Here is a 13,627-nt window from a genome sequence, read left to right on the forward strand (position 1 = left end):
AACGATGATGAATTATATCGTATGATACTTGTAGTTGGATCAGCTTTGATCCTCCGGGTGGAGGTAGTGACCCCAGTCCAAAATCTGTGCTGAAACATCCTCATCAATAGATGGAATATGAGGACATTTAGAGTAGAAGGACGACTCAGGATCCAAAAGTATCAAGGGTCTTTGCGAGGAGAGACGGAAAAAAAAGGAATTGTGACACCTATCTTACTCCCGTAAATTGACTGACATTGATTTAATTAGTTAACAAAACGTATATTCTTCTCTTTTCGCCCACACGAGAAGCACACCCCCTTCTATACATGATAGTACGCGTGCATACTCTATACCCAGACATTTCAGTTCCATCCCCGACTGCATACCCTGACATACCCGCACACAAACACTTGCACTACAAACAGTACCCGCGAATTCAAGAAGACACATTCACCTTTCAGTCCTAACTTGTGCCACAGTGGAGTTCCGTGGCTACTGCTTTCCTATCAGACATTTAACTCAGACGGGTACCTGACCCCAGACGACACGTGACAAGTCGTCGGTTGGTGTGACTCATCAGCAAGAATCTTGCACGCCCTGCAAAATTGTGCAGGGTATGGTTATACCTACATTGGCTACATTTTGTCTTCATTTTTCCTTTTCTTTTTAAATCATAAGAAAATCGTGTCCCATTATTTATAAATACTATAGATAGATCATTAATAAGAAGCACAAACAAAGTTACACTATTTACCGCCATTTGTGCACTCGTATTGTGTAAAGAAGTCGCAATTTCTGATGGAGGTTTTAACAGATTTGTAATATTTTGTGTGCATTTTTAACATTATTAGCCATATTGGAAACTATATATAAGATAGTTTTTAAAAAAAGTATATTTTATCAGAAATAGAGACATAATTTCAGTATGTATATCCCTCTCAAATAGCTCAGAAAACTATTCTATATAGTATTCTATAGTATTTTCTAACTTAAAGGTCTCTCGGAGAAACATGAGAATTCTGTCGAGAGAAGACCCACGATAGACCTAAACTATTAAACTAATCTTTAATCTCAGTAACATAATTTTAGTGGACTCCATTATTCATATTATATGGAGTAAGCAATTTGTATGTCGCTCAGCATTGTTTTGTAGAAGCATAAAATCATACAGTGAACAACATCTTATGGATATCTACCAAATACCACTGCATTAGGTAACCTAAACCCTAACCTAACCATAACCTAAAGTCGTGCTTGTAATACTGAAATTGAAATCTTGCAGGGAGATCACAATGACCCAAACCCCACACTTCACAGCCATACAATGATTCACGGGAAATTATTTTACCTGATAAATCCACCTGCATAGCTGATGGACGAGAGAGTTTTTAACTTGTCTGTAAGAGCAAAAGCGCTGATACAAAAACTCTTTTGAGAATGTATTATCATAATAAACACCCTCATATATAATAAAGCATACACCATATTGATTTTTGTACCGCTTTATGGGAAAGTACAAATTATAAGAATAATAACCCATTAAAAAGCGATAAAAACCACAAATCACTTTGTTCAGCCATTGATAAATTATTCAGACTGATAACCTATCTTCCAAACAAACTACACCATAGGCAATATGAGGTTCCCTAACTCATTCATATCCAGAGCTATAAACAAACATAGAATAAATTAATAAATAAAGTGAAAGTCTAGACCCTTAAAACCTATGCACATCTTGTAAAGAAGTTAACAAAACATACCAATACCAAGCTTACTTGAACAAAAATTATTTCAGAAAGTTATCTCTACAGAAAAATAAAATGATAGCCAGACCATCTTCATGACCGACAAAAAGGTAAGATATGATTAAGATATGTCAGTGGCGTAGGAAGATGTTCGGCGTTGGGGGGGCAAACTCCCTGCTGACAGTGAACGGCGTTCGCACTCGCACATTTCGTAAAAAAGGATGGGGGGGGGTACTGCACGCACGCACGATCTGATCGTCAGAGGTGTTAGAGCCTCCACTTGCCTCAGGGCCCGCTTTTGTGACGGTGATGACCGTCTCCTCTCTACGTTCCCCTACCTTCAGTTCTTTGCTCTTTGTGAGGAATTACGTCTCAAATAATGGGGGGGGGGCAAAAGGATATTCCTGCCCCCCCCCCTGTATTTTCCTTGGGGGGGGGCGGCTGCCCCCGCTGCCCCCCTGGTTCCTACGCCACTGTATGTGATACTTTCTTTTTCCTCGCTCACACACAGACACAAAGAGGTCACACTAAGCTCAAGTTTCCTGGATGAACCAATCGAAGATGCTCACACCTGTGCGCAACCGCCAATCAATTCACTGCATCATTTCCAGTCGAGCACCACAGGCAATTTTCTCTCATTCAACCATCCGTCTACTTCCCAACCGCTTTACCTTCAAACCAGCCAGTTGAATCGATCTCTCAACTTGTTAAACCTAGCAACCAATCAACCCGACCGGTCTCTGCTGGTGAGAAGAGTCGATTGTCGATGTTTTCTGCTGAGTCCCGCATCACGATGACAATGTTGACAGCTATCGTGGTCTTCACCTGCACCTGGCTGTTTGCAAGTAAGAAAAAGACCTCTGACTTATTTTCAATATTTATCAGAAACAAATACAAGAAAATGAAGTAAAAATGACTTGTTTAAACTGAATCGCTTACAGAACACAATTTTATGTAAGTCTATTGTCGTATGTCAGCCATTATTTTTCTGTTTTTGTGTTTTTCCCCCCGCGGTCTGCTGGCCTGTCTTTATGTGAAGGAGCACAGAAGAGGAAAAACTCATAAGAGCGACATCTTATCTTCTGTAATTCTATCTGTCTCGCGATGCCCGAGGCCCTGACATGTTAATTTTAGAGTGTAACTTCTGAGTTGAGCGCAGGTGATGCTCACCTGTATTTTGTTTCAAACTGTCTTTTTATGTTTGAACGTTTCCGCAAGGAAAATGGTGTTGGTTGAGTGAGCAGTAAAACCTTTTAGCCGCAAGTTGAGTGGTCCTGCTTTAATAAGGAGTAAAAGTATATGTTACCACAAGATGACTTGTCTCTTGGTTTTCCTCATCAACCTCTCCAATGGCTTAATTTTTGCAAGGCGGTTAGGTTCCTAGGGTTTGGTTACTGCGAGGCGACTTTTGTCTTGCTCCTCCCCCCTCCCCTCCCGAATACTAGAGAAGTACATCCGTCTGCTTGTCCCGACTGGATTGCATCACATCTCCATTCGTCGCTGCCTAGTTAACAAGCTTCAAAAGGATCAAAATAATACTGTTCGTATTCTCTTCCGAAGGTTAAAGGCGGATCACACTACACCACTGCAAGCTTCCCCAGCTGCCAGTCTATTGACTACAAGATCCCACAGTGTGCTGTTGCTGTCTTCACGGCCTTGTCCTGTCACACCTGTCTGTCTTGCCCTGTCACACCTGTCTGTCTTGTCCTGTCACACCTGTCTGTCTTGTCCTGTCACACCTGTTTGTCTTGTCCTGTCACACCTGTCTGTCTTGTCCTGTCACACCTGTTTGTCTTGTCCTGTCACACCTGTCTGAGTTACTTATGTCTTATCACCCGAGTCGGTCTCTCCAGTCTGCTTGTGTTAAACTCGGCAAACACTTTTTTTCTAAGCCCAACTGTCCAGAATTTTCTTCTACTTTTCCTCCAAACCGTGTCTTTTTTTGAAGCCTTCGAATAGTCCTCAAGTACTATATCGTTGAGAAGTATCTTGCTTGACCAGTCGTACAGCTCCGCCCTTTCCGCGTCTTCATCCGTGGAATGTTATCTTTCCGCCGAGGGTTATGTTTGGTTCGTCCCTGGTCTTTCGTGTGCAGCTCGTATCTACAGCGCTTTGTTGTTGTTGTTGTTGTTGCAGTTGCTGTTGTTGTTGTTGTTGTAAAAGTTACAGTGTGATGTAAAATGGCGGCGTGTTTCAGATGCAGACTCCACAACGTGTCCTGAAGCACTCGCCTGTACTAGTAAAGGCTCACCAGGTCTTAATTGCAGGTATCTCAGATTCTTACTTTGAGTATCCACCCTCGCATTTACATCTTTTTCACAGGCAATCTTCACAATTAGTTTCGGTTTTCTGACATCGGATCATTTACATGAGCCACATTCGAGATTTGCAAATTAAACTTCCACGAAAAACAGAACCTCTTTGAAAATGTGCAAAGTGTTCAATAATTAAAGTTGTTTGAGATACTATGTTATCATCAATATCTACATTTACTATATTTTACCTCTATATCGCCTGTAGCATCTTTGGAATGTATGTAATACTTCACTCACTGCGATTTCTTGGCTGTTGGTGCGTGCGTGTGTGTGTGTGTGTTTGTGCGTGCGTTTATCGGCGAAAAAAAAAGTGGTTTCACTATTTATATATCTATATGCACACACATTGCTAGATCACTTCAATGTGTAATCTTTCAGTGACTATGATACTTACTTCAACTGCTTGAGTACCCTTCCTGCAAGCTGCGGTGTGAACCAGAGCATGGCGATCATTAAGGCCTTGGTTCAGCCTGCGAAGGACTTTTGTAATGGTAATAAGGCTAACCCATTCACAGAGATTGTTGATGATGCATACAGAAACCTTTCCATAGAGTAACTTTCTGTATCTGCAGAAAAGAGTAAATGATTTTTGAAGTAATTGACATTCATTAATTTATTAGTCTCTTTTAACACTACAAAGCTCGTTATAATTTCAATATTTAGATATTCCTGAACTTTCATTATGTGTTCTACAGGGCTCTTGCATAGAGTATTTTTGCTATGAAAATACCCAACAAATTTTGTTCACTCATTGATAGCCAGTCTGTTTTCAGACACTTTTGCAAACGGTTTTTAGTTGTACACCTCTTGTCATCCCTCTGAGAGCAATGCCAGTGTTTGTGAGCGGCCACGATGGACTGCTAACTCGAATTATCGATGAATTCTAAAATGACTTCTAGAATGGACTGGCTGCCATCAAGTACAAAACTGCATCTGGCATAAGAAGTAACCACGCGTTGTCACCTTCCTAGTCTAGAAGAGGCCACCTGTCTGAGATATTTCAGTCCTGCAAGACAGGTCGCTCGGTACGCTCTGTTAATACAGACCTTCTGTATTTGCCACATAGCAAACGAGAGTAAACGAGACTCATACAGCAGCCGCTATTTCCTTTTTTGGGCTTTTTATCTCAAAAGCCTTCTCCTTGTCAGACATAAACAAGGTGTGATTGCGCTTTGCTTCACAAGGAGTCTACCACAGTCCACACCTGTGTAGGATGGTACACAAGCTTCCTTTTCTCGTTTTGTCTCTGTGAAAAATCCACTTGAAGCGAGTTTATGTCCCTCTTATCTTACCACAACACAGCGATTGCGATAGACACTACGTCAATGGCGACAAAGACGACGACGACGACGACGACGACAATGATGATGGTGATGATGAAGGTTTATTTTAGAAGTATGACGCTTAAGTCATTTTAAGTAGATTAAGATACTTTTATGCATCAAATAGACTTGTAGTCTATGCCCGTAGTGATTGTTGTTGTTGTTGTTGTTGTTGTTGTTGCTGTTGTTGTTGTTGTTGTTGTTGTTGTTGTTGTTGTTACTCATGATTTTAGTCAGAGACTGACAGTTATTTGGTTGATTGATTGGTCAGCCCTCACATCTCAGTTATCCAAAATCAACTCGTGTCTGAGCTATGGAGAATGCCTACAGAAAACTACGTGGGGCCAGAGTTTAAACGCATCTACTCAGCCCATAGAAACTGTGATTGAACATGCATTCGGACTGCTCATCAACAACTTTTGCGGGTAAGAAACATTCATGGTTCGTAGCCGAGATATGTTATACCATCATGTGCTATGGCTAAGATGTTGGGCTTCTCATGGGTGAGCATTAATGTTTTATGACTAGAGTGGAATTATAATTAAACATTTATTAACTATACATGCTCTGCAAGGCTCTGTCCATTTATTTGTACATTTGAGTTTGTTGTAGATATATTCATACTGTCGTTTAGTTCTATAAACATTTTGTCTCATTTACTGGCCTAATGAATAATGGAGAAAATCTAAATTTATTAATTTTAGTTTTGGACTTTTATTTAGGAAGTTAAATATAAAGTAGCTGTAAATTAGTTTTATTTGTTTATTTGCAACAAACTCTTGAGACCTCAATCTTGACAGTAGACTTGAAATGGAGAAAACATGGCGTGGAGATGACCGAATGCAGGAAAGTCTTTGTATCTCTTGCGAAGACCATATCATCATTAACCAAGGCACAAAATAACTTAACTTGAGGTGATTCTCAATACATATGTGCAAACTGAAATAATTTGTGCACATGAAATGATCTTCAGATTCGAGGAAGAAATACAGAAGCATAAAAAGGAAAAAGTCAAAGAGTGGACAAGCCTGTTATTTAGTCTAGTTAGGTGCAATATATTCTTTTGTTGATTGGATACAGTTGGGTGACCTGAAGAGGCAGGAAGAGGTCAGCCAGGCAGACAATATTAGTGTACAATATTAAATGTAATATAAATTCGTTTACCTTTAAAACCCATTAGCCAACGGTCGAGCTGGGACTATTCTAGGTAGGTGTTTATGTGTAGACGATTGTGACTTGTCTGTAGGCGTGTATCTCAACAACGAAATTGTATATTTACCCAGATTTGGATAAAATAGTATCTTGCAATAAACTTAGAAATATTTCCACCTAACCAAATCTTTAAACAGATCCCTGCTATCACAGAAAACCGAATCAGCCTAAGAGATGGCGGTAAGGTGTATCACGTGGATGCTATGCTAATGTATTTTGTATGTTAGCAGGAAAAAAAACCACAAAATAACACTGAAAACCGGTATGTGAAGTTGACATTAACCTTAATCTCGATTTCTGCAAATTTCATATTACATTTGAAAAAATATATAAGATAAATAACCATTTTATTTTGCAACGATTAATCAGTATTGCTTGTGAAAGCTGATATTACATTATTATTATACTAGCAGATCAACTGTTTTGTTACCTGATATTGAGAAGACATTGCCACTTATTTTGCAAATGATTCTTAATATTAATATTATACATTACAGCAAAATTTATTTTTTAATTGATTACCGAATTTATACCTGATTTAATCCGCTGTTTCGTCATAATCTTGAATCCGAGATTATGTGATTTGAGAACTTTTGTTTGTTGCTCAGAGTTATGGAAGACATGGCTGCTTGTGTAGTAAATGAGATTCTAGCTGAACGATGTTCCTTCACTAACGACTTCTCGAATACCACGAAACATGCCAAGCATGATATTGACGATGTATGTAACGGAAAGGGTATGCAGACTTTTTCTTTTTGTTGTTTGTTTGTTTGTTTGTGTTTTTTTGGGGGGTTTCTTCTTTTGTAAATAAAAAAAAAAATCAAAGTAACGTCAGAAAATTGTTCAGTTGATGTTCATATTACTATTCTTACGATACGTGAAGATAGAAATATGTCTTGTGATGTGTTGTGCACTCAAACCATAATAGTCAAGTAATCACAAAGAAAGAGGACACAAAGTCATTATTGGATTCCGTGGCATCTTGTTGTCGCTTTCAAAATTTAATTAAAATTTTGTCTTTAGACATGGCTCTACATAAACATTTGTTTATCTGTGACAGGAAAAGGCTAGCGAACCATACATTAGAGGAAATTTATTCTGTTAAATATACGCTGAAGAAATTTCATGGGGCAGGCGAGAAACATGTACAACAGGGATACAAAGTATAGTAATTCACTAGAAGAAAGAATAAAGTTGTATGATACTTCTTGCTCGATCCCTTTAGTATGCATGTTTTCACCCATCAGTAATTTTAGCGACCGTTTAGTAATATCTGGAAAACATTTTATTTTCAGGAACTGGAGGTAACCTCATGATACACGCAGCCCTCATTCTCATTGGTGCAGTCATCGCAAGTTTTATCAAATAAAAGAAGCAAGACTACCTTTCACAGAACTTTCTGACATGCAAAATACTTTCCTCATATAATATTTCTTGCTGTTAATATTTGTATTCATTTTTTTCCAGAAAGCTTCTACAGATGTTAACATCTATTTTAAAAAAAACAAGCTATCCATGTTATATTGTTCTATTATACATTATATTTTGGTCTGCTTTTAATTCACCAATATTATTGACTATTTGATACGCTGTATTGACAAATTATTTGCGAATATAATTGTTCCTTCTTTATAAAAAGACTAACATTTTTTAACTGGTATATTAATGTAGCTACTAACATGTTAATTTTTTGCAAATTTTATTTTGTTTTGCTGTCTTTATGCGACAATTTGTAAATCATTCCTTCTACGTTAATGGCGATGTGATTGTCCTGGTATTCAGTCTTTCTATCAGTAATAACGAACATAATTATCAAACAACATGTTTTGAAAACAGTTTGCATTGTCAGAATCATCTTGATGAGGGAAGGGAGGCTATCGTCGTAAGATCATTTAAAGTCGATAAAGAGTTATGCGCCAATGATAGCCAATGTTCATGTTAAGAGGACTTCACGAACAATAAACATTTCACAATGTTTCGTAGCAACATTTTTTTTTTCATAAGTTATAAAAGAAACAATTTAAGTCATTAGCCTTACTAACAGTATCGACAACCTGCAATAAAAAATAAACTGTTTTGTTTACACTTACGGTATTCATGTTATAATTCTTTGTTTGTTGTTGTTGTTTTTTTGTTCTTGCTATCATAGTGCCTTCGAATATGTTAAGTAAAACTCGAGCACATATTCTACATTCAATAAATTTTCATTTATTGGATGATCAGTCTTGAAATTGCACGTACCAGGTAAGTGAATACAACATACACACATCCTGTGGACTGTTGGCGGCTACACAGACCGAGCACGGACACTCGTCAACCAAACGATGATGAATTATATCGTATGATACTTGTAGTTGGATCAGCTTTGATCAATAAAAGAACTTAAATATGTACTGAATAATAAAAAACATGTATTCTATTATCTAACCCATAAATAAAGATTTTCAGACAGGAACTTGATGTTATTAATAAAGCAAAAATTAGAAGGAAAAACCCGAGTGATTGATGACAAGGTATAAAGACTATGTCATATATTGATTGCAGGTCGATTGAACAAATAACACTGAATTCGATGATCGTGTACTTTTCAATGTGGTCACACTCATGTGATCATGAAAGTTCTCTCTCTCTCTCTTCCTGTGCAGCCGGACATGCACGATGAAAGTCTGTAAACCCGATCACCACCCCAACATGATACTCCCCTTGCTATTCATTTGAGCTGATGCTGATTCATTTGCCATTCATTTGCCATGATAATTATGTCAGGTTAAGCTGACCCAATGAATTATTAACCATTAGCATGTTCGCTGATGTTTTATGTTTTCCCCTGCTGCGTACGTGCCAGTCACTGGAAAAGCAAACTTTAGCACACTACTGAGGACTAGTCGGACTCGAGAGAGGGACAATTGAAACAGGAAACCAGCGACAACAACAAAATTTGTGACATCACAGAACAGCGTCCCTTCTCCTACGCCATCATCATCCCTTCCTCTCTTCACTCTTTTCATCTAGTTTTATGATAAACCTCAGGCTCCCATCAATATGTGGAGCCAAAAAAAATAAAAAAAGAAACAACGGCCATTGTGTAGACGAGTTTCTCCCTCCCAAACTGATCAATGTGTATTCCGTTCCCAGAAGAGGGAACTTTCACTTTCGCTTTTGCTTTCACCTTCCCAGAACGACCGTTCAGCACACTTGTGAATCATTCATTGTTTCCTCGGGGAGGATTGACACACTCGGTGTTTGCAGTACAGTCCACGTTTGAGGATGCTTTGGGCTCTTGCACTTCTCGTCGCTGCTCGTTACGCAGGATGTCATGGTTTGTTGATTTTTTTATTCATTTTAACCAGCTCATTCTCTCCAGAATTTTTTTTCTTAGCCATTGTTTATCTATCTCGCTAATAACTAAAAATCCTGTTCCAGAGATATGTTGAGCTTTTTGTCAGTATTTGCATGCAGTTCTGCATTTGCTAGCGTGCTTTTTTAATAATATTTTTTAAAGCAACGGATTGCACGCATTTCTCTAGCAAGACAAAGATTCAGTAGCTTTACATCGTAATGCTAAAATAAAAGGCTGGTCAAGAGGTATTGTCTGGTTGTTTCCTGCTTAAATAATATCGCTTGTACGGCAGTTATAGTACTGATTAACTTATAGTAATGTATGTTTTAAATATTCACACTCTGTGTGTGTTTGTGAAGATGCATAGCATCAAAGCCCTTTCTGCATATATAGTTCTTCCGTCTTGGCACTGAAGTTCCAAGGATGGGAACATTGGTGCCATCAAGAGCACCCACATCACCCGGCATTCCAGCTTTCTTCTCCCATTTTTCAGCTAGCTTTTGAAGGGCATCCCTTTCTGACTATTGGATGACATCACCTTGCTTTGCAACGAGTGTGCTGCAGATAGCATCAATCATCCTTGTAGTGAACCCTTGTTCATTGCCAACTATCTGCCACACTGCGATGCCAGCAACCACAAGGTGGCAAGCAGCTTGATTCTACTGTTGAACCCTCGTTCCTGCGGCAGATGAGGCTCAATCCAAACCTGGGGAACCTGAAAAATTTCACAAAAAATCTCTTTGAAAATTTGTGCTTATCTTGTGTGTATGAGCATAATTATCGATACGTTTATTGCATGCATTTATTTATATATGTAAGACGTTTACATTCCCTATGATTGGTTTTGGCATTTTTTATTTATATTTTATTAAGTTTATTAAATTTTACTTTATTTACATTTTATTACATAAACTTAGATCAAAGGCGTCCAGAAACATTCGAAAGTGAGATTTGGACTGGTATTCGAGTATCGTGGAGCGGCGACTTCGACGAAATGATCCTTGTGCTGGAGTTTTCACTTTAGTCCTGATTTACTTCTGTGGACAGGTGGACCGCAAGCTCGATATTCATTTGCGACAGCTTGGCTACAGCACTTCGGGGTGTAGCTTCCCAAACAAAGACTGCATTCAAACCTCGCCTCATGTCAGCCATCTTGAAGCTCTGTCTTCCGGCGAGCTCTGCGTTGCACAGGGACCGCACCGCTAGCTTGGCTCAGTTCGCTACGTGCTATGCAACACACCGCTGTTTAAGATATATTGGACCTTTCTCCACTGCAACCCCACGAAAACGGGGTCACACTCAGCTCACTTTTCGTGAAGAAACCAATCGAAGATGCTCACACCTGTGCGCAAACGTCAATCAATGCACTGCACCACTTCCGGTCGAGCACCACAGGTCTCTGCTGGTGAGGAGAGTCGATTGTCGATGTTTGCTGCCGAGTCCCTCATCACGATGACAATGTTGACAGCTATCGTGGTCTTCGCGATGCTCCGCAGATACTTGAAGCGGTCTGTTTCAAGGATTTTCTCTTCTTGAGGTCGGATTGGGAGTTCCTGCTTGTTGTTGATTCTCATCACTTCGATCTTCTTTCTGTTGACCTTTAAACCATTCTTCTCTGCTTCCTCTGATAGCTTCCTCAGTTTGGTTTGAGCATGTTGCTGCCGATTAGATTGGAGACTAATGTTGTCTGCAATATATTTAATAGTCGATGGTATATTCAATAGTGTTGTAATAATAATAATAATAATAATAATAATAATAATAATAATAATAACAACAACTGCTGTTGTTATTGTAAAAGTAGCAGTATGAGGTCAAATAGTTGTTGTGTTTCAGATGCAAAGTCTACAATGTGTCCTGAAGCGTTCAACTGTTTAAAGATACACTCACCAGACGATTTGTGGTAGGCCAAATTCTTTCTTTGAGTCTTTACTCACTTATTTCCATCTTTTTCACAGGCTTTCACATAAACTTACATGTAATAGACACGTAAAGTTATATTATTAGTGTATTTTATATATATCACTCTGTATTTGTACAAAACACACAATGTGTGTGATTATTTACAATAGCATATGAAACACAAGGGCAAAGTATGACATCTTAGGACCAGAATGTAAATGTCTATCAACACCGTACGAAGCATGCGTACATTTACAACATATCTCTCACGTTTATAAACAATACACAGCATGTGTGTGTGTGTGTCTGCAACACACAATGATTGTGATTAGGTAGACCACACGCCACGTAGGAGGTTGTGAACCATGTGATTACCTGCTATGCTATCTGCTTAGCCCATCAGAAGCTACCTTCACCTGTCTGAGTAACCTGCGCAACACCTGCAAGGTGGACGAGAGTAAAGTGACCTTTATGGACTTGCAGCCTTATGTACAGAACGTGTGTCATGGTAAGGGAAGTCACTCAGATTGCTGTTGATGTTCTGGGAAAAATCTTTATTATATGGTTAAAATCCTCTATTACAAAAGAATCATTGCACTTTTTTTATCTATTGGTTTCCATAAAGAAAAGAAAAAAAACCGTTAGAAAAGAAAACATGAGAGATTTTATTTCTGTAACACATACACAACTGCAGCATCTACCAAGCATAATATACACTGTTAATATTTTATATCATTTTTAAAGATTCTGCAACATAAATGGATCGAAAAATCCGTGAAATGATACAGGTGAAGATCCCTGCAATAAAGAAGTAGTTGAAGGACAATGAAGGAACTGACTGATTGGTTAATTGATTGATTACCAGAATTCAAAGATCATCTTTCTGAAATTTCATCGTGTGCGACCTTTGATGCCTGCCGTGAGAATATCAAAATAAGTCAGATCATGGGAGCATCTCCAGAGGAACAGGAAAAGATGTCTGGACTCTTGGTGTCATCCGACACCTACTGTAGGTAAGACCTGGCCCCGTATGCATGAAAATCGACTGAGGATAACTCCAATTAGCTGCTAGTCCCGGAAAGCTAGTCGGGACCTACTCCCGATTACGGTCTCTCCGGATTCCGCATGCACGAAGCGCTAATCGCCCTCAACTAGCTCTCCGGGCCTGGCTGCGGGAAAACCCGGTGGCTGTCAGTGGAGGTGAAGGAGGCTAACTACTTCCTATCGTCACCTCGTTCTTTCCTTACATCGAACTGTCGTCTCTGAGGTCCCACCTACTTAATTAGCAAGTCATTGTCTAAATGTTAGGTATTTGACCCTGTTGTAGTGAGTCAAGTGACTCAGAGTGTGAGGCAGCGATCTCTCACCAAGGTGTTTGCGAGGTTACTAGCGGAGACAAAGAAAATAAACAAAGGGGCTGGCGAAAGGATTTGTCAGAGAGTAGAGGGGTATGCGATGTCAATTATCAAAGGGAGTTGTATCTTGTGACTATATTACATGTGCAAAAGTTTAAAATGTTCAAGAAATAAACATATGGGCAAGGCTAACTTCAGCGTTCCGACATTGCTTGTAGAGATCTCCCTCAAGCATCGTGTTTTATTTGGTAATCACAGTCACAGTCGCAGCCTAAAAAAAAATCATGAGGAGTCAACATGCAAAAGGTGAATACCTGCATGTGGGGTGGCACTAGAAGTGCCCAGAGTGCAAAGACAAATGAAGAGCCTTGAGCCTTGAAATGTAAATATTGACTATATATAGCCTGTGTTCAGTCAAAGGTTGTGTTCGTTACATTATTACACTGATAACCCA

At 39.0% G+C, this 13,627-nt stretch overlaps 1 protein-coding gene across 8 annotated transcripts in view; it reads left to right on the forward strand.

Annotated features, from left to right (window-relative positions):
- The first annotated feature begins 2,310 nt into the window (after positions 1 to 2,310).
- The window catches only part of LOC112559908, a 43,244-nt gene continuing 31,927 nt past the window's right edge, over positions 2,311 to 13,627 (forward strand). For 2 of the 8 annotated variants that reach the window (XR_003098438.1, XM_025231396.1), the window contains exon 1: positions 2,317 to 2,572. Coding sequence is in view for 3 of the 8 variants with exons in the window: in XM_025231396.1 (XP_025087181.1) it covers positions 2,494 to 2,572 (79 nt within the window). In the remaining 5 variants the exon portion in view is untranslated. The other 6 variants (XM_025231391.1, XM_025231395.1, XR_003098437.1 and 3 more) reach the window with 6 other exon arrangements.

The sequence above is a fragment of the Pomacea canaliculata genome, linkage group LG3 (genome assembly GCF_003073045.1).
Source record: "Pomacea canaliculata isolate SZHN2017 linkage group LG3, ASM307304v1, whole genome shotgun sequence".
Lineage (NCBI taxonomy): Eukaryota > Metazoa > Mollusca > Gastropoda > Architaenioglossa > Ampullariidae > Pomacea > Pomacea canaliculata.